Source organism: Coregonus clupeaformis, chromosome 29 (assembly GCF_020615455.1).
Source record: "Coregonus clupeaformis isolate EN_2021a chromosome 29, ASM2061545v1, whole genome shotgun sequence".
Taxonomy (NCBI): Eukaryota; Metazoa; Chordata; class Actinopteri; order Salmoniformes; family Salmonidae; genus Coregonus; species Coregonus clupeaformis.
The window spans coordinates 63,577,893-63,596,712 of NC_059220.1; the positions used below are offsets into that span (position 1 = coordinate 63,577,893).

The window sequence follows — 18,820 nt, forward strand, 5'->3', positions numbered from 1 at the left end:
ACTAAAGCATCCGCCAACTCCTGGACAGTCTGTGGTGCAACGTGGCGTTGGTGGATGGAGCGAGACATGATGTCCCAGATGTGCTCAATTGGATTCAGGTCTGGGGAATGGGCGGGCCAGTCCATAGCATCAATGCCTTCCTCTTGCAGGAACTGCTGACACACTCCAGCCACATGAGGTCTAGCATTGTCTTGCATTAGGAGGAACCCAGGGCCAACCGCACCAGCATATGGTCTCACAAGGGGTCTGAGGATCTCATCTCGGTACCTAATGGCAGTCAGGCTACCTCTGGTGAGCACATGGAGGGCTGTGCGGCCCCCAAAGAAATGCCACCCCACACCATGACTGACCCACCGCCAAACCGGTCATGCTGGAGGATGTTGCAGGCAGCAGAACGTTCTCCACGGCGTCTCCAGACTCTGTCACGTGCTCAGTGTGAACCTGCTTTCATCTGTGAAGAGCACAGGGCGCCAGTGGCGAATTTGCCAATCTTGGTGTTCTCTGGCAAATGCCAAATGTCCTGCACGGTGTTGGGCTGTAAGCACAACCCCCACCTGTGGACGTCGAGCCCTCATACCACCCTCATGGAGTCTGTTTCTGACCGTTTGAGCAGACACATGCACATTTGTGGCCTGCTGGAGGTCATTTTGCAGGGCTCTGGCAGTGCTCCTCCTGCTCCTCCTTGCACAAAGGCGGAGGTAGCAGTCCTGCTGCTGGGTTGTTGCCCTCCTACGGCCTCCTCCACGTCTCCTGATGTACTGGCCTGTCTCCTGGTAGCGCCTCCATGCTCTGGACACTACGCTGACAGACACAGCAAACCTTCTTGCCACAGCTTGCATTGATGTGCCATCCTGGATGAGCTGCACTACCTGAGCCACTTGTGTAGGTTGTAGACTCCGTCTCATGCTACCACTAGAGTGAAAGCACCGCCAGCATTCAAAAGTGACCAAAACATCAGCCAGGAAGCATAGGAACTGAGAAGTGGTCTGTGGTCACCACTTGCAAAACCAGTCCTTTATTGGGGGTGTCTTGCTAATTGCCTATAATTTCCACCTGTTGTCTATTCCATTTGCACAACAGCATGTGAAATGTATTGTCAATCAGTGTTGCTTCCTAAGTGGACAGTTTGATTTCACAGAAGTGTGATTGACTTGGAGTTACATTGTGTTTAAGTGTTCCCTTTATTTTTTTGAGCAGTGTATAATGAATATGAATTCGGAGGACAGAAATTATTAAATATTAAAGCATTAGACCTATCACTAAAAGCTTCAGTCATACAAAAGTTATACTTAAATCCAAACTGGTTCTCTAGCAAATTAGTAAGATTGTCTCACCCCATGTTCAAGAATGGCCTTTTTCCCTTTATTCAGATTACAACCTCTCACTTTCAGTTATTTGAAAAGGAAATCATCTCCCAAATATCACTATTTCTAAAACAAGCCATAGAAAGTTGGTTGCAATTTCAATCTAATCTTCCAGAAACGACAGAACATATATAGGTATAATCTTCGTAAATGATATCATAGGTAGGACTGGTGGAGTTATGTCGCAAAACATATGGAAATGTCTGCTCTACCCAAAATTACAACCAAATAATTGTAGCATTACAGCAAAAATGGAAGAGGAAAGTGGAATGGGGAAAAGTAAGGAACTTGTCTGTCGGCCCTGCATTAAAGAACATAATTGGTTAAAGAAAATTGTGATAAATAAAAAAGTATACCAGTTTAATTTAAGGACCAAAGGATTGACAGCCGTCCCATATAGATTGCAAAATAGTTGGGAAGAGATTTTATACGTACCGATTCCATGGCATAGTGTTTATGAACTGATACGCAAAACGACGCCGGATTCAAAACATATAATTTTTCAATTTAAATTATTATACAAAATTCTTGCTACCGATAGAATGTTATTTATATGGGGGATACAATCTTCCCAGCTCTGCAGATTTTGCTGCGAAGAGACAGAATCATTAGATCATTTGTTTTGGTACTGTCCATTTTGTAGCTTGTTTTTGGTCACAGGTCCAGGAATGGCTGAAGGATTGCAATATTTACCTGGAGCTAACCCTGCAGATAGCACTACTGGGTGATCTGAAAAGTCATTGTCAATCGATCAATAATATAATAATACTTTTAGCAAAAATGTTTATTTTCAATTTACAATCTGTAGAAACAATGAGAATAGAAGGGTTCAGAACTTTTGTGAAACATCACAGTACAGTTGAAAAATATATGGCAAATAGAAATCCAATATGGATGGTGTTAAGAGATAGATGGGAGGTGTTGAATGGAGCTGAAGGATGGGACTAATAACAACAACTAATAACAACAAGATAACTAATGTAAAGCATACTGTGTCCATAATAAGTATATAGGTTATAGGTTGAGAGCTTTTGTGAAGGAGCACAGTTAGAAAGATATGGCTTATAGAAGCAAACCGGATGGACATCATGGGAATGATCAGAGAGGTTGGGGTAGAGGAAGTTCAGGAGTAAAAACAATCTAAATAGAATTATTGTAAAATTGACTTTGTCCATAAAATGTATATATTATGTATAACTGGAAGTAGAGGCCTAAGCGTTGTTGTTCACTAGTTTACTCCAATTAGGGAAGGGGTGGTGGGGTTGGAAAGTAATAAAGGGAAATATATATTTTTTAAGGATATGTATTTATGTGTATGTATATGTGTATATATGTATATGATATATATATATATATATATATATATAGATAGATAGATAGATAGAACTTCTTCTTTAAGAGGCTCCTCTGTCCTCCACTCGTTACCTGTATTAATGGCACCTGTTTGAACTTGTTATCAGTATAAAAGACACCTGTCCACAACCTCAAACAGTCACACTCCAAACTCCACTATGGCCAAGACCAAAGAGCTGTCAAAGGACACCAGAAACAAAATTGTAGACCTGCACCAGGCTGGGAAGACTGAATCTGCAATAGGTAAGCAGCTTAGTTTGAAGAAATCAACTGTGGGAGCAATTATTAGGAAATGGAAGACATACAAGACCACTGATAATCTCCCTCGATCTGGGGCTTCACGCAAGATCTCACCCGTGGGGTCAAAATGATCACAAGAACGGTGAGCAAAAATCCCAGAACCACACGGGGGACCTAGTGAATGACCTGCAGAGAGCTGGGACCAAAGTAACAAAGCCTACCATCAGTAACACACTACGCCGCCAGGGACTCATCCTGCAGTGCCAGACGTGTCCCCCTGCTTAAGCCAGTACATGTCCAGGCCCGTCTGAAGTTTGCTAGAGTGCATTTGGATGATCCAGAAGAGGATTGGGAGAATGTCATATGGTCAGATGAAACCAAAATAGAACTTTTTGGTAAAAACTCAACTCGTCGTGTTTGGAGGACAAAGAATGCTGAGTTGCATCCAAAGAACACCATACCTACTGTGAAGCATGGGGGTGGAAACATCATGCTTTGGGGCTGTTTTTCTGCAAAGGGACCAGGACGACTGATCCGTGTAAAGGAAAGAATGAATGGGGCCATGTATCGTGAGATTTTGAAACAGAGGCATCCCCTTTTTGCGTTTAAGCAGAAAGCAATCATTAACCATATTGTAGAGTTGTTAACTTTTAGTCCTAGTCGACCAGCAGTACATCCAGCACGCCCAAAAGATGTGCGTCACTGTTTCTATTGTCATAAGGTGGGACATATGGTTAATGATTGCTTTCTGCTTAAACGCAAACAGGGGATGCCTCAGCACGCCACGCCGCCAACGGTTGTTGGGCTGATTCGTACGGTTGTAAGGCCGGAATCAAGACGGAGGCCTCATAGTGAATGTGGTTTGAAAGTCCCTGTCCCAGATCACAGTTATGAACCGTTCATTTTTGAGGGGTTTGTTTCCATATCAGATGACGAAGCGTCTCAGCGTCCAGTTAGAATCCTTAAAGATACTGGTGCGGCGCAGTCGTTCATACTATCTGATGTGTTGCCCTTGTCCAATAATACATATTGTGGTTCCAGTGTGTTAGTACAAGGAATTGAAATGGGATTCGTCCCAGTGCCATTGCACTTTGTGAACGTACACTCTGAGTTAGTCAGTGGAGTGTTCAGAGTTGGCGTAGCACCCAAACTATCCTCTGGGTCACACTCTCTGAATAGAATCGTGTTCGACAAATCTATCACGTCACCCACTTGTCGTGCTTGAGCACGTGTGACAGCACAAGCGGGGAACACATCTGGATAACCCTGTGCCAGCTCCTCGGAGAGAGACTGGTCACTTTTATCCAATACCTCCAATACGGGTATCACCTTTCCTCCGGCAATATCGTTGCCCATTATAAATGTCACACCTTTTACTGGCAACATAGGGACGACGCCAACTCTGAACACTCCACTGACTAACTCAGAGTGTACGTTCACAAAGTGCAATGGCACTGGGACGAATCCCATTTCAATTCCTTGTACTAACACACTGGAACCACAATATGTATTATTGGACAAGGGCAACACATCAGATAGTATGAACGACTGCGCCGCACCAGTATCTCTAAGGATTCTAACTGGATGCTGAGACGCTTCGTCATCTGATATGGAAACATGAGGCAGGCAAGATCAGTTTAGGGGTGTTTTACACTATTGTTTCATTTCTTGGGTCCTGCTCAGCCCTTTTTCCCAAACCTTTACCGTGTGTTTAAAAATAAACCTTTTATGTTTGACGGTAGTTTATGGTTGTCGTGTAGTTTTTGTTCTCACTGTTCCATGTCATCATTCTAATTTGCATGAATTATGTTACGGGTCTCTTCTCCATCCACCCTAGACGTGTTAAGCCACGGGGTTCGTAACACGTGTAAAGGAAAGAATGAATGGGGCCATGTATCGTGAGATTTTGAGTGAAAACCTCCCTCCATCAGCAAGGGCATTGAAGATGAAACGTGGCTGGGTCTTTCAGCATGACAATGATCCCAAACACACCGCCCGGGCAACGAAGGAGTGGCTTCGTAAGAAGCATTTCAAGGTCCTGGAGTGGCCTAGCCAGTCTCCAGATCTCAACCGCATAGAAAATCTTTGGAGGGAGTTGAAAGTCTGTGTTGCCCAGCGACAGCCCCAAAACATCACTGCTCTAGAGGAGATCTGCATGGAGGAATGGGCCAAAATACCAGCAACAGTGTGCTTGAAAACCTTGTGAAGACTTACAGAAAACGTTTGACCTGTGTCATTGCCAACAAAGGGTATATAACAAAGTATTGAGAAACTTTTGTTATTGACCAAATACTTATTTTCCACCATAATTTGCAAATAAATTCATTAAAAATCCTACAATGTGATTTTCTGGAGAAAAAAAATCTCATTTTGTCTGTCATAGTTGACGTGTACCTATGATGAAAATTACAGGCCTCTCTCATCTTTTTAAGTGGGAGAACTTGCACAATTGGTGGCTGACTAAATACTTTTTTTCCCCACTGTATATATACACAGTGGGGAGAACAAGTATTTGATACACTGCCGATTTTGCAGGTTTTCCTACTTACAAAGCCTGTAGAGGTCTGTAATTTTTTATCATAGGTACACTTCAACTGTGAGAGATGGAATCTAAAACAAAAATCCAGAAAATCACATTGTATGATTTTTAAGTAATTAATATGCATTTTATTGCATGACATAAGTATTTGATCACCTACCAACCAGTAAGAATTCCGGCTCTCACAGACCTGTTAGTTTTTCTTTAAGAAGCCCTCCTGTTCTCCACTCATTACCTGTATTAATTGCACCTGTTTGAACTCGTTACCTGTATAAAAGACACCTGTCCACACACTCAATCAAACAGACTCCAACCTCTCCACAATGGCCAAGACCGAGAGAGCTGTGTAAGGACATCAGGGATAAAATTGTAGACCTGCACAAGGCTGGGATGGGCTACAGGACAATAGGCAAGCAGCTTGGTGAGAAGGCAACAACTGTTGGCGCAATTATTAGAAAATGGAAGAAGTTCAAGATGACGGTCAATCACCCTCGGTCTGGGGCTCCATGCAAGATCTCACCTCGTGGGGCATCAATGATCATGAGGAAGGTGAGGGATCAGCCCAGAACTACACGGCAGGACCTGGTCAATGACCTGAAGAGAGCTGGGACCACAGTCTCAAAGAAAAGCATTAGTAACACACTACGCCGTCATGGATTAAAATCCTGCAGCGCACGCAAGGTCCCCCCTGCTCAAGCCAGCGCATGTCCAGGCCCGTCTGAAGTTTGCCAATGACCATCTGGATGATCCAGAGGAGGAATGGGAGAAGGTCATGTGGTCTGATGAGACATAAATAGAGCTTTTGGTCTAAACTCCACTCGCCGTGTTTGGAGGAAGAAGAAGGATGAGTACAACCCCAAGAACACCATCCCAACCGTGAAGCATGGAGGTGGAAACATCATTCTTTGGGGATGCTTTTCTGCAAAGGGGACAGGACGACTGCACCGTATTGAGGGGAGGATGGATGGGGCCATGTATCGCGAGATCTTGGCCAACAACCTCCTTCCCTCAGTAAGAGCATTGAAGATGGGTCGTGGCTGGGTCTTCCAGCATGACAATGACCCAAAACACACAGCCAGGGCAACTAAGGAGTGGCTCCGTAAGAAGCATCTCAAGGTCCTGGAGTGGCCTAGCCAGTCTCCAGACCGGAACCCAATAGAAAATCTTTGGAGGGGAGCTGAAAGTCCGTATGTGCCCAGCGACAGCCCCCGAAACCTGAAGGATCTGGAGAAGGTCTGTATGGAGGAGTGGGCCAAAATCCCTGCTGCAGTTTGTGCAAACCTGGTCAAGACCTACAGGAAACGTATGATCTCTGTAATTGCAAACAAAGGTTTCTGTACCAAATATTAAGTTCTGCTTTTCTGATGTATCAAATACTTATGTCATGCAATAAAATGCAAATTAATTACTTAAAAATCATACAATGTGATTTTCTGGATTTTTGTTTTAGATTCTGTCTCTCACAGTTGAAGTGTACCTATGATAAAAATTACAGACCTCTACATGCTTTGTAAGTAGGAAAACCTGCAAAATCGGCAGTGTATCAAATACTTGTTCTCCCCACTGTGTGTGTATATATATATATATATATATATATCCTTTTTCCAACTTGGAGGTCAGTGCTTTGCTACTTGTCTTGGCCAGACGATGTACATCCGTCACTGTTATCTTTGGGAGCTCTTGCAAGCACCTTGTGTAAAACAGTGCCATGGTTGGTAAGGGAGGTGGGCGTTGGCTAATTACTAGCCACCTTACTAGTTAGCGTGTTAATAGCTAGCTAAGAGACAAAAAAAGACACAATAAATAGAAATCTGATTATATTAATATACTGATTACCTCAGTATATTAATGATAAAACGAGCGACTTCAAGTGTAGTATGGCTACAATCAGGCTGAGAGGACGCTATGTATCGGGTAGGAAGTTGAGGGGAAGTGGGCGTTGCTACGTTGTGCAAAAGGTCTATTGCTGCACTCTGAACGAACTGACAAAGTTGTTTTTGGTTAACCATTTCCCGTTTCATATGCATATTCCTTTGCTGAGGTTGGGTCCTGACTCATGATGATGATGATGTGGACTAGTGCAGCTGTAGCGATAGAAACTATCTATCTCTATGAGTGCAGCTTTCCCACCAAGAGAAGCTGAGTGTTGTCTTTTGAGCTCTCTTTTCAATCTTCAACTTCAGATTGAATTTGAAGTATTGAGTGGGTTACCACTGGGAAATGTAAAGGAGACTTCCTCTTCATCTGCTATAGTGTACATAATATGACTCACAAGGCCTCTAAACTTAGTCCCTGGAGTGAATCAACTGTAAATGAGGTCTTGTTTGTTTTGCCACTCAAAACAACTGCAAACATTCAAAGTTGGTAGATGCATTTGTTTCTGATGCATATGATGGTCCCAGGTAGGGTTTTCAAGGAGGGTTTATCACTGATGGGTCCCAGGTAGGGTTGCAAAGGAGGGTTTATTGCTGATGGTAGTGGGCGTGGCCAATGGCGCAGTTTTAGATATTTAAAAGCAAATTTACTGCAATTCTACACATTTTGCCATGGGGCAGAGAGAAGAATTTACAGTTTTAAAGCTAGTTTCCTGCAATTCTCCTGGGGTATATATATTATATTTTGCAGTGGACGGCCATGATTTAGCAGCGATGGTGTGCCGCTGCTAAATGCATATAGGCAAAACACTGCATTTTTAAATAAGTTATTCAAGTATAAATTACCAAAGTTACCATAGATTGCCATAATTACCTGTTAAGTGCCACAATTACTGAACATTCTGGTAACTTTGATAAATTACTTGTAGTTTTGCAACTCTAGTCTCACGACTCCCTGAAAACAGTGAAAATTGTCGCTGAGAGGACTATAATAATAAAATAAGTTTGAGTACTTTTCTGTCTCTCTCTCCCCTCTCCAGAGGGTCTGAATGGCTCGTGGAAGGACAGTGGTGGAGGCTTCACCCCCTCCAGTTACAGCAGTAGTGGCTATTGGAGCTGGAGCGGGCCTAGTGACCAGTCCAACCCGTCCACCCCCTCCCCACCGCTTTCCGCAGACAGCTTCAAGCTCTTCCGTATGCCCAGCATCAACGGCCCGCCCCCCGACGACACCATCGACGAACAGGACGGCAGCAGCCTGCTCTTCGACGAACCAATCCCACGCAAGCGCAAGGTGGGTAGACAGTTCAATTAAATCTAGCTAAAAATACAATTCCAGCCACTCAAGTGGATAAACTGGATAACCCAAAGAATAACCAAAGAATAACCATAGTATAACCATAGAATAGCTATAGGATAGCCATAGGGTAACTGTAGGATAACCATAGTATAACCATAGAATAACCATAGAATAGCTGTAGGATAACCATAGGCTAACCATAAAACATTTTACAACATCTTGTTGTGATTCTTTGAGGACCTCACAGAACAAAAACTATATCAGATCAATGTTGTAATCAGTTCTGACTGACTGTAATAATATACTGATTCTATAGTCCTGTGTCACTGTATGTACAAGTGGGTAACCTGTACAGGTGTGTGGTGTGAAATGGAAATGTGTTTTTTGCACATCCCACTCCCCCTGAGACACCTTTAGAATGTGGTCACAGCCAGGGGATCAGCCATTATTGACGGAGACCCTGGAGCAATTAGGGTTAATTGCCTTGCTCAAGGGCAGAACGACAGATTTCAATCCAGCAACCTTTCGTTTACTCGCCCAACGCTCCTAACCGCCAGGCTACCTGCTGCCCTGTACACTGACTGAGGTTGTTCATTTTGAAATGGTAGTAGGTTGATTTAAGAAGTAGTTGTACTGCAGTATAATGATCTTGGCAAGACAAATAGGATGTCTCAAAAGAAGGCAGGTCCTGCACTTGTTTTGGACATGTTGCTAGCTAGCCACTGTAGTACCTTCTCCTTCCTGAACTCAAAGGGACATTGGGAGGTGACGTGCTGACTGAGGTAGAATTAGGGACTGATCCTCACACACGTGGCGATGCCGTCTCAGAATTATTGGATGGTGAAGCAAGGGCTTGCTCTTGTGTGTTGTGTAGCTGTCAATTCCAAGCACACACACACACACACACACACACACACACACACACCAGATGCAGTTCCAGTCATTTACTCTACAGCCACACATAAGCATAATTATAATTAATTTAAATTAATTATTTTAATATCTTCACTGGAAAACAGGAAGATTGTGAAGCAGGTCTTTTCTCCCATCAGATCAATAGGATATCTCTGGGGATATCTCTGGGGATATCTCTGAATTGGCTACTGATTCTAAAGAATGAGAGGATGGAGGGAGAGAGAGAAAGGAGGGGGAGGGGGGGATATACGGAGAGATGGAGACCGACAGAGGGAGAGGATGGTAGAGGGGGAGAGATACTGAGAGAATGGTAGAGAGATGAAGTCAGGAGGAGTCTTCATCAGAGTATTAGTTGGATTTGAGGACAGCCATGCAATAAACGGTGCAATAAAAGTCTTCCAGATTTGGATATCTTCTGTCTTAGTCTTGATCTATTTTTAACTCCAAGACTAATCTCACTTTGGCTGTGTTTACACAGGCAGTCCAGTTTGGATATTTTACCCAATCTGATTGGTCAAAAGACCACTTAGTGAAAAAATATCCGAATTTTGCTGCCTGTGTAAACGCTGCTAAAATACTGTTTTTATAAATTCTTAAGTTCCACTTTTCAAATTACCTAGTGTTGGTAATAAACAACTTCAGTCACCCAACTCCCCATACTGGCTTCTGAAACAAGTCACCGCATCTTTTCATAACACTTCCCCCTTAGCTAATAAACGGTGCCGAGGTTGCATGTGAAATCATCACCCAGGCCAACCAGAATCTAGTGCTGCTCTTCTCTTCCTCCTCTGAGCCAAAGACAATGCTGTTCTTTCTCAACTCTCTCTTTTAATTAACTGTGTGCTGCTGGCATGGGGGACTTCACAGGGCTTTGTTACCCAAGGACAAAAAAAACACATTTTGTTGTCAATAGGGCGGCAGGTAGCCAAGCGGCTAAGAGCGTTGGGCCAGTAACCTGAAGGTTGCTGGTTCGAATCCCTGAGCCGACTAGGTGAAAAATATGCCGACGTGCCCTTGAGCAAGGCACTTAACCCTAATTGCTCTTGTAAGTCGCTCTGGAATGTAACATAAAAAATAAAATTTAAATAAAGGAATGCCCTGAACAATGGGCAAATAGACGGCCACATGACCCCCATCATAAAGGACTGACGAGGGGCAACGTGACCCCCATCATAAAGGACTGACGAGGGGCAACGTGACCCCCATCATAAAGGACTGACGAGGGGCAACGTGACCCCCATCATAAAGGACTGACGAGGGGCAACATGACCCCCATCATAAAGGACTGACGAGGGGCAACGTGACCCCCATCACAAAGGACTGACGAGGGCAGCGTGACCCCCATCATAAAGGACTGACGAGGGGCAACGTGACCCCCATCATAAAGGACTGACGAGGGGCAACGTGACCCCCATCATAAAGGACTGACGAGGGGCAACGTGACCCCCATCATAAAGGACTGACGAGGGGCAACGTGACCCCCATCATAAAGGACTGACGGCTTTGAACTGGACAGACACACACACACACACACACACACACACACACATATACACACACCCTCCCCTATCTGGTCATGTGGTCCTTAGTAGCTCAGTTGATAGAGCATGGCGTTTGGAACGTCAGGGTAGTGGGTTCAATTCCCGGGACCACCCATGCGTAAAATGTATGCAAGCATGACTGACTGCAAGTGGATTTGGATAAAAGCTAAATGGTATTTATTATTATTATCTGAAAGCTGCTGCTCGGAAGCAATTGTCCTATGAGGGCCATGTTGTAATTACAGAGGACAGGTTGTGTGAGAAATGGTACAGAGCAGAGTAGTGTGTGTGAGTTCATGCACGTATTGTGTGTGAGAAAAGGGTGAAGTGGCTGGTGTTCAACGTTGCTCTCTCTCTCCCTCTCCCTCTCTCTCTCTCTTTCTCTCCCCCTCTCTCTCACCCCCCCGTGTGTAATGTCCAGAACTCCATGAAGGTGATGTTCAAGTGTCTGTGGAAGAACTGTGGGAAGGTTCTGAGCTCGGCTGCTGGGATACAGAGACACGTCAGGACCGTTCACCTGGGGTAACACACACACACACATGGTTATACACAGAGGCACGCTCACTCAGTCTCTCTCTCTTTCTCACACTCTTTTTGTCTCTTGCTCTCTCTTTTATCCCCTCTCTCTCTCTCACACACACACACATGCACGCAAACACACACACATCCAACTTTTGACCCCCTCCAGTGAGAGATAAGAGAGGCCTCTCCTCTCGATGGCCTTTGTCAAAGCACAACAGCAGATTCAATCCGGTGGGATTATCACCACGGTAACATTTCCTCATTTTGGCTCAGTGTGACAGGCCAGGGAGAAATGAGGATGGAACAGAACAATGTTATCACACAGATCAGCAATCTGGTCCAATCCTAATTTCTCTGTAATGACAAGGCCTAATTTTAACCCATCGCTCTCTCCCAGGCGTAACTGTGACTCTGACTGCAGTGACGGAGAGGAGGATTTCTACTACTCAGAGATTAAACTCAACACAGACTCAGTGGCTGACGGTCTGAGCAGCCTGTCCCCCGTCTCCCCCTCCGTGCTGTCCCCCGTCCCTCCTCCCCATGACCGCCACAGACGACCCCCTGCAGAGGGCAGTAAGGGGTCCAGTAGGAACAAGGAGAACCACAGCCACGCCCACTCCAACACCACGCCCCTCAGTCGCTCCGCCCCCAGCGCCCTCTACCTCATCCACACCGACCATGCCTACCAAGTGAGAGACACGCCCACACTGGCCACGCCTACTGATATCTTAAGTAGCAGTATTACAGTATTTACTAAAGACACTGTACAGATACATTTTCGTTGATTAAGTGCTTGATTGACTCTTATTGGTTGGTTGATTGATTGATTTGTTGGTTAATTGATTGATTGAATGACTGACATATTGGTTGATTGGTTAATTAATTAATTAATTTATTTATTTATTAATTGACTCACTGTGTGGTGTGGTGTGTTTGTGTGCTATACACTGTTCTTTAAAGGTGTGACTGCCTCGTGACTTGTTGCTGTCCCTCCCCTCCCCTTTCCAGGCCACATCTCCAGTCACCATCCCCTCCACTGGGTCAGGCTCTGACTCTGGCCCAGACTCTGCTGCCTCCAACTCCTTCACCCTCAGCAGTAGCGCCAACTTCAGCATCTCCTGGCAGTCACCTCCTGTCACCTTCACTGGCACCGCTGTGAGTATACCGCCCCAACAGCTCCACAGTTGACTCAATCTCTATTGCACTCCACACTGCCCTTTCCCGACTGGACTAAAGGAACACCTACGTGAGAATGCTGTTCATTGACCACAGCTCAGCGTTCAACACCATAGTGCCCTCAAAGCTCATCTTTAAGCTAAGGACCCTGGGACTAAACACCTCCCTCTACAACTGGATCCTGGACTTCCTGACGGGCCGACCCCAGGGGGTGAGGCAACAACACATCTGCCACGCTGATCCTCAACACGGGGGCCCCTCAGGGGAGCATGCTTAGTCCCCTCCTGTACTCCCTGTTCACCCACGAATGCATGGCCAGGCATGACTCCAACACCATTATTACGTTTGCAGACGACACGACAGTGGTAGGACTGATCACCGAAGACGATGAGACAGCCTAAAGGGAGGAGGTCAGAGACCTGGCAGTGTGGACAACAACCTCTCCTTCACCGTCAGCAAGACAAAGAAGCTGATCGCGGACTACAGGAAATGGAGGGCCGAGCACACCCCCATTCACATCGACAGGGCTGTAGTGGAGCGGGTTGAGAGCTTCAAGTTCCTCGGTGCCCACATCACTAAGGATCTATCATGGTCCAAACACACCAACACAGTCGTGAAGAGGGCACAACAACGCCCTTTTCCCCTCAGGAGGCTGAAAAGATTTGGCATGGGCCCTCAGATCCTTAATAAGTTAAACAGCTGCACCATTGAGAGCATCTTGACTGGCTGCATCAGCACTTGGTATGGCAACTGCTTGGTATCCGACCGCAAGGCGCTACAGAGGGTAGTGTGTACAGCCCAGTACATCACTGGGGCCAAGCTCCCTGCTATCCAGGACCTCTATACCAGGCGGTGTCAGAGGAAGGCCCTAAAAAAAGACTCTTGCCACCCAAGTCATAGACTGTTCTCTCTGCTACTGCGCGGCAAGCGTTACCGGAGCGCCAAGTCTGGGACCAAAATGCTCCTGAACAGCTTCTACCCCCAAGCCATAAGACTGCTAAATAGTTAGTTAAATACTGTAGGTAACCAAATAGCTACCTGGACTTTCTGCATTGACCCTTTTTGCACTTTTGTCTCATCACATACACTGCTGCTACTGTTAATCAAATGGCTACCCCCTCACACATACTACACTGACACTCCAACACACACACACTCACACTTTCACACTCATCACATACGCTGCTGCTACTCTGTTTATTGTCTATCCTGATTGCCTAGTCACTTTACCCCTACCTACATGTACATACAGTTGAAGTCGGAAGTTTACATTCACTTAGGTTGGAGTCATTAAAACTTGTTTTTCAACCACTCCACACATTTCTTGTTAACAAACTATAGTTTTGGCAAGTCGGTTAGGACATCTACTTTGTGCATGACACAAGTAATTTTTCCAACAATTGTTTACAGACAGATTATTTCACTTATAATTCACTGTATCACAATTCCAGTGGGTCAGAAGTTTACATACACTAAGTTGACTGTGCCTTTAAACAGCTTGGAAAATTCCAGAAAATGATGTCATGGCTTTAGAAGCTTCTGATAGGCTAATTGACATCATTTGAGTCAATTTGAGGTGTACCTGTGGATGTATTTCAAGGCCTACCTTCAAACTCAGTGCCTCTTTGCTTGACATCGTGGGAAAATCTAAAGAAATCAGCCAAGACCTCAGAAAGAAATTTGTAGACCTCCACAAGTCTGGTTCATCCTTAGGAGCAATTTCCAAATGCCTGAAGGTACCACGTTCATCTGTACAAACAATAGTACGCAAGTATAAACACCATGGGACCACGCAGCCGTCATACCGCTCAGGAAGGAGACGCGTTCTGTCTCCTAGAGATTAACGTGCTTTGGTGCGAAAAGTGCAAATCAATCCCAGAACAACAGCAAATGACCTTGTGAAGATGCTGGAGGAAACAGGTACAAAAGTTTCTATATCCACAGTAAAACAAGTCCTGATCGACATAACGTAAAAGGCCGCTCAGCAAGGAAGAAGCCACTGCTCCAAAACCGCCATAAAAAAGCCAGACTACGGTTTGCAACTGCACATGGGGACAAAGATCATACTTTTTGGAGAAATGTCCTCTGGTCTGATGAAACAAAAATAGAACTGTTTGGCCATAATGACCATCATTATGTTTGGAGGAAAAAGGGGGATGCTTGCAAGCATAAGAACACCATCCCAATCGTGAGGCACGGGGGTGGCAGCATCATGCTGTGGGGGTGCTTTGCTGCAGGAGGGACTGATGCACTTCACAAAATAGATGGCATCATGAGGAATGAAAATTATGTGGAAGCAACATCTCAAGACATCAGTCAGGAAGTTAAAGCTTGGTCGCAAATGGGTCTTCCAAATGGACAATGACCCCAAGCATACTTCCAAAGTTGTGGCAACATGGCTTAAGGACAATAAAGTCAAGGTATTTGAGTGGCCATCACAAAGCCCTGACATCAATCCTATAGAACATTTGTGGGCAGAACTGAAAACACAACACGCACAACAATACAACCTCACATGCATGTGTCTGCCTCTCAAGCATACCAGTTGTTACATTTTTACATTTTACATTTTAGTCATTTAGCAGATGCTCTTATCCAGAGCGACTTAGTTAGTGAGTGCATACATTATTTTTTTTATTTTTCATACCCCCCGTGGGAATCGAACCCACAACCCTGGCGTTGCAAACGCCATGCTCTACATCCCTGCCGACCATTCCCTCCCCTACCCTGGACGACGCTGGGCCAATTGTGCGCCGCCCCATGGGTCTCCCGGTCGCGGCCGGCTACGACAGAGCCTGGATTCGAACCAGGATCTCTAGTGGCACAGCTAGCACTGCGATGCAGTGCCTTAGACCACTGCGGCGGCACTTGTAGAAACTATCAAAGTTCTTGAAATGTTCCTTATTGACTGACCTTCATGTGTTAAAGTAATGATGGACTGTCATTTCTCTTTGCTTATTTGAGGTGTTCTTGCCATAATATGGACTTGTTTTTTTGTTGCCTGTTGTTTTGTGTCTGTATCTAAATTAAAGTTGTCTGTCGATCTCTGTGCTCTGATAGCTCTTGTGTTTCTCTCCAGGCCTCTCCCACTCACGGTCGGACCCAGAGCTTTGGGGAGCAGCGGCCCCAGACCATAGCAGTCCTCTCCTCCCCTCCCAGAGCCACTGGCTCACTCAGGTACTGATGAACTCTACTAGCTGACCTTTCACTGATGACCTCTGAAACTTTGAGCATCCTGAAGTCACAGGAAAAACCCATATTGTATCCAAATTTAGAGAGAGCAACCATGTCTTGTTTAGGAATTAAGCAAATTACCAGATTACCATTGTTTATGTTTTCTTCACTTGCATAAACTAAATCAACCATTTTGGATGTTGTTTTGTCTATCATTATAAACCAAGTCAATGATAACAACCATATTTCACCATATCCTCATCTCTCCCCTCTCCAGTCGTAAGTCCCGTGGCGAGGGTAAGAAGTGTCGTAAAGTGTATGGGATGGAGAACAGGGACATGTGGTGCACCGCCTGCCGATGGAAGAAAGCCTGCCAGAGATTTACCGACTGAACCAACCAAGTAACCAACCAAGTAACCGACCAACCGCTGAGGGTTGCTGCCTGCCCGTCGCCATGGAAATCAGGGGTGTTCCTTTCTGTTCCCTTCCTATGCATGCGTCACTCCAAAACCAATCCTCGGTCTACTCCATCCCAACCCGGCCCATCCCTAACCCGACCAACCCCAGCAGGACCAAGGGGGTGGAGCCTACTACTGTCCTGAGTATATCCCACGTTAACTCCAGGTCCCTCCCAAGACTTCCAACCTCGGAAGCAGCAACCAACACGCAGCTCTATAGAGAACAACAACACCAAAATAACCTTCTGCTTTTTATATGTTAAGTTTGTTGTCTCTCTTCTTTCTATGTTTTGTAAAGCAGCTCTGGTTTTTAAAAGGAACGTTGGTCAGGTCAGGCATGAAGGGACCACAAAAGAGGCTCCCTTTGTTCATGAACTTATTTTCAAACGGAGAAGACTGACCTTTTTTAAAAATACATTGGGAGAATGCTGTAATAAAAAATAGAGGAGGGGAAAGATCTTGTTTTCTACACCCCTTCTTTCCTCACTCACTTTCTCTCTGTTCTATCCTGGTTCTTCTACTGTACAGTCTGGATCTCTCTACTCCCTCTCTGCCCCGTCCTCACCCCATGGAATGTATCTTGTGTCTGGACTCGGCAGGGGGAGAGGGAGGGGTGGATAGCACCCCCTGGTGGGGGAAAATGGATAAATTCCAAAACAAAAACAAATACCCAGTCAGGGTGCTGAACAGACTAACATTGCCAGCAGCAACGAGCCCCACACCACAGCGCTGCATCACAACAAGCAATTCAACAAACAGCAACACAGGACAACACCGTTTTCTATCTCAAATGTAATGTATATATATATCCCTCCATCTATCCCTCCATCCTATCCATCTATCCATCTATCCATCTATCCATCTATCTATCCATCTATCTATCTCTCCAGTTTACTGAAGCTAATAAGGGTAATTTTCTTTCAGGGGGTGTCGATCAACCGAAAGCAAAACCAGCAGCTCACATTTAAATATAGTTATTTACAGTGAGGTGTTTGGTCACATGATATCTACCTGCAACCAAAGTTTGTTTTGTTAGGTTTTTTGTACGTGCCATTTTCTTTAATGTTGTTGTTTCTCTGTATCTATTCTTCTTGGTGTTTTGCAACCACAACAAAGACTGTTTTTGCTCACCAACAACTCCAAATGTGTTTGGAAACGTTACACCCCTCCGACACACTTTGGGCTGAAACAACCAAGCAGCCGACAGCTAGTCCAGCCGTAAAACAGTGCCACATACAAGCGACCCTCCTCCTCTACACCCCATCTTCCATCAGGGGAATATGAACTAATGTTTTGTCTACGGACGCTATACCAAAGCCACTAGGTGACCTACAAGATGGAGGGTCTGCTCAATACCAAAATTGAGTGAGGTGTCTCAGGGGGTGATCTTGTGTTGTGGTGGGGTGAACATATCTCTCTCTCTCTCTATCTCACCCTACTCTGTCCTGTGTTGACCTTCCAGGTCTTTGGGAGAAGTAGTGGTAAAGTAGTGATAGTAACACCATGCTGTGGCCGGTCCAGCCCATTCCTACCCACTAGGCACTGTGCCATTACTCCTAGAGTTAATAGGGGAGGTTTCTTTCACTCCAACATCACTCCTTTAGCACTGCACTCACACTCTCTCTCTCCATCTGGGTAGGCACAGCACTCACTCACTCACACTCTCTCTCTCCATCTGGGTAGGCACAGCACTCACTGCACTCACACTCTCTCTCCATCTGGGTAGGCACAGCACTCACTCACTCACACTCTCTCTCTCCATCTGGGTAGGCACAGCACTCACTCACTCACACTCTCTCTTTCCATCTGGGTAGGCACAGCACTCACTGCACTCACACTCTCTCTCCATCTGGGTAGGCACAGCACTCACTCACTCACACTCTCTCTCCATCTGGGTAGGCACAGCACTCACTCACTCACACTCTCTCTCTCCATCTGGGTAGGCACAGCACTCACTCACACTCTCTCTCTCCATCTGGGTAGGCACAGCACTCACTCACTCACACTCTCTCTCTCCATCTGGGTAGGCACAGCACTCATTCACTCACACTCTCTCTCTCCATCTGGGTAGGCACAGCACTCACTCTCTCACACTCTCTCTCTCCATCTGGGTAGGCACAGCACTCACTCACTCACACTCTCTCTCTCCATCTGGGTAGGCACAGCACTCACTCACTCACACTCTCTCTCCATCTGGGTAGGCACAGCACTCACTCTCTCTCTCCATCTGGGTAGGCACAGCACTCACTCACACTCTCTCTCTCCATCTGGGTAGGCACAGCACTCACTCACTCACACTCTCTCTCTCCATCTGGGTAGGCACAGCACTCACTCTCTCTCTCTCTCTCTCTACATCTCTCTACATCT

At 45.5% G+C, this 18,820-nt stretch overlaps 1 protein-coding gene across 1 annotated transcript in view; it reads left to right on the forward strand.

Annotated features, from left to right (window-relative positions):
* Window positions 1-18,149, forward strand: part of LOC121572283 (zinc finger protein 704-like) — a 73,119-nt gene extending 54,970 nt beyond the window's left edge. The window contains exons 4-9 of the mRNA XM_045209030.1: window positions 8,411-8,661; window positions 11,545-11,645; window positions 12,043-12,334; window positions 12,654-12,800; window positions 15,901-15,998; window positions 16,273-18,149. Of these exons, the coding sequence (XP_045064965.1) occupies window positions 8,411-8,661; window positions 11,545-11,645; window positions 12,043-12,334; window positions 12,654-12,800; window positions 15,901-15,998; window positions 16,273-16,387 (1,004 nt within the window). The 3' untranslated portion in view covers window positions 16,388-18,149. The remainder of the gene's footprint in view (window positions 1-8,410; window positions 8,662-11,544; window positions 11,646-12,042; window positions 12,335-12,653; window positions 12,801-15,900; window positions 15,999-16,272) is intronic.
* Window positions 18,150-18,820: the final 671 nt, after the last annotated feature.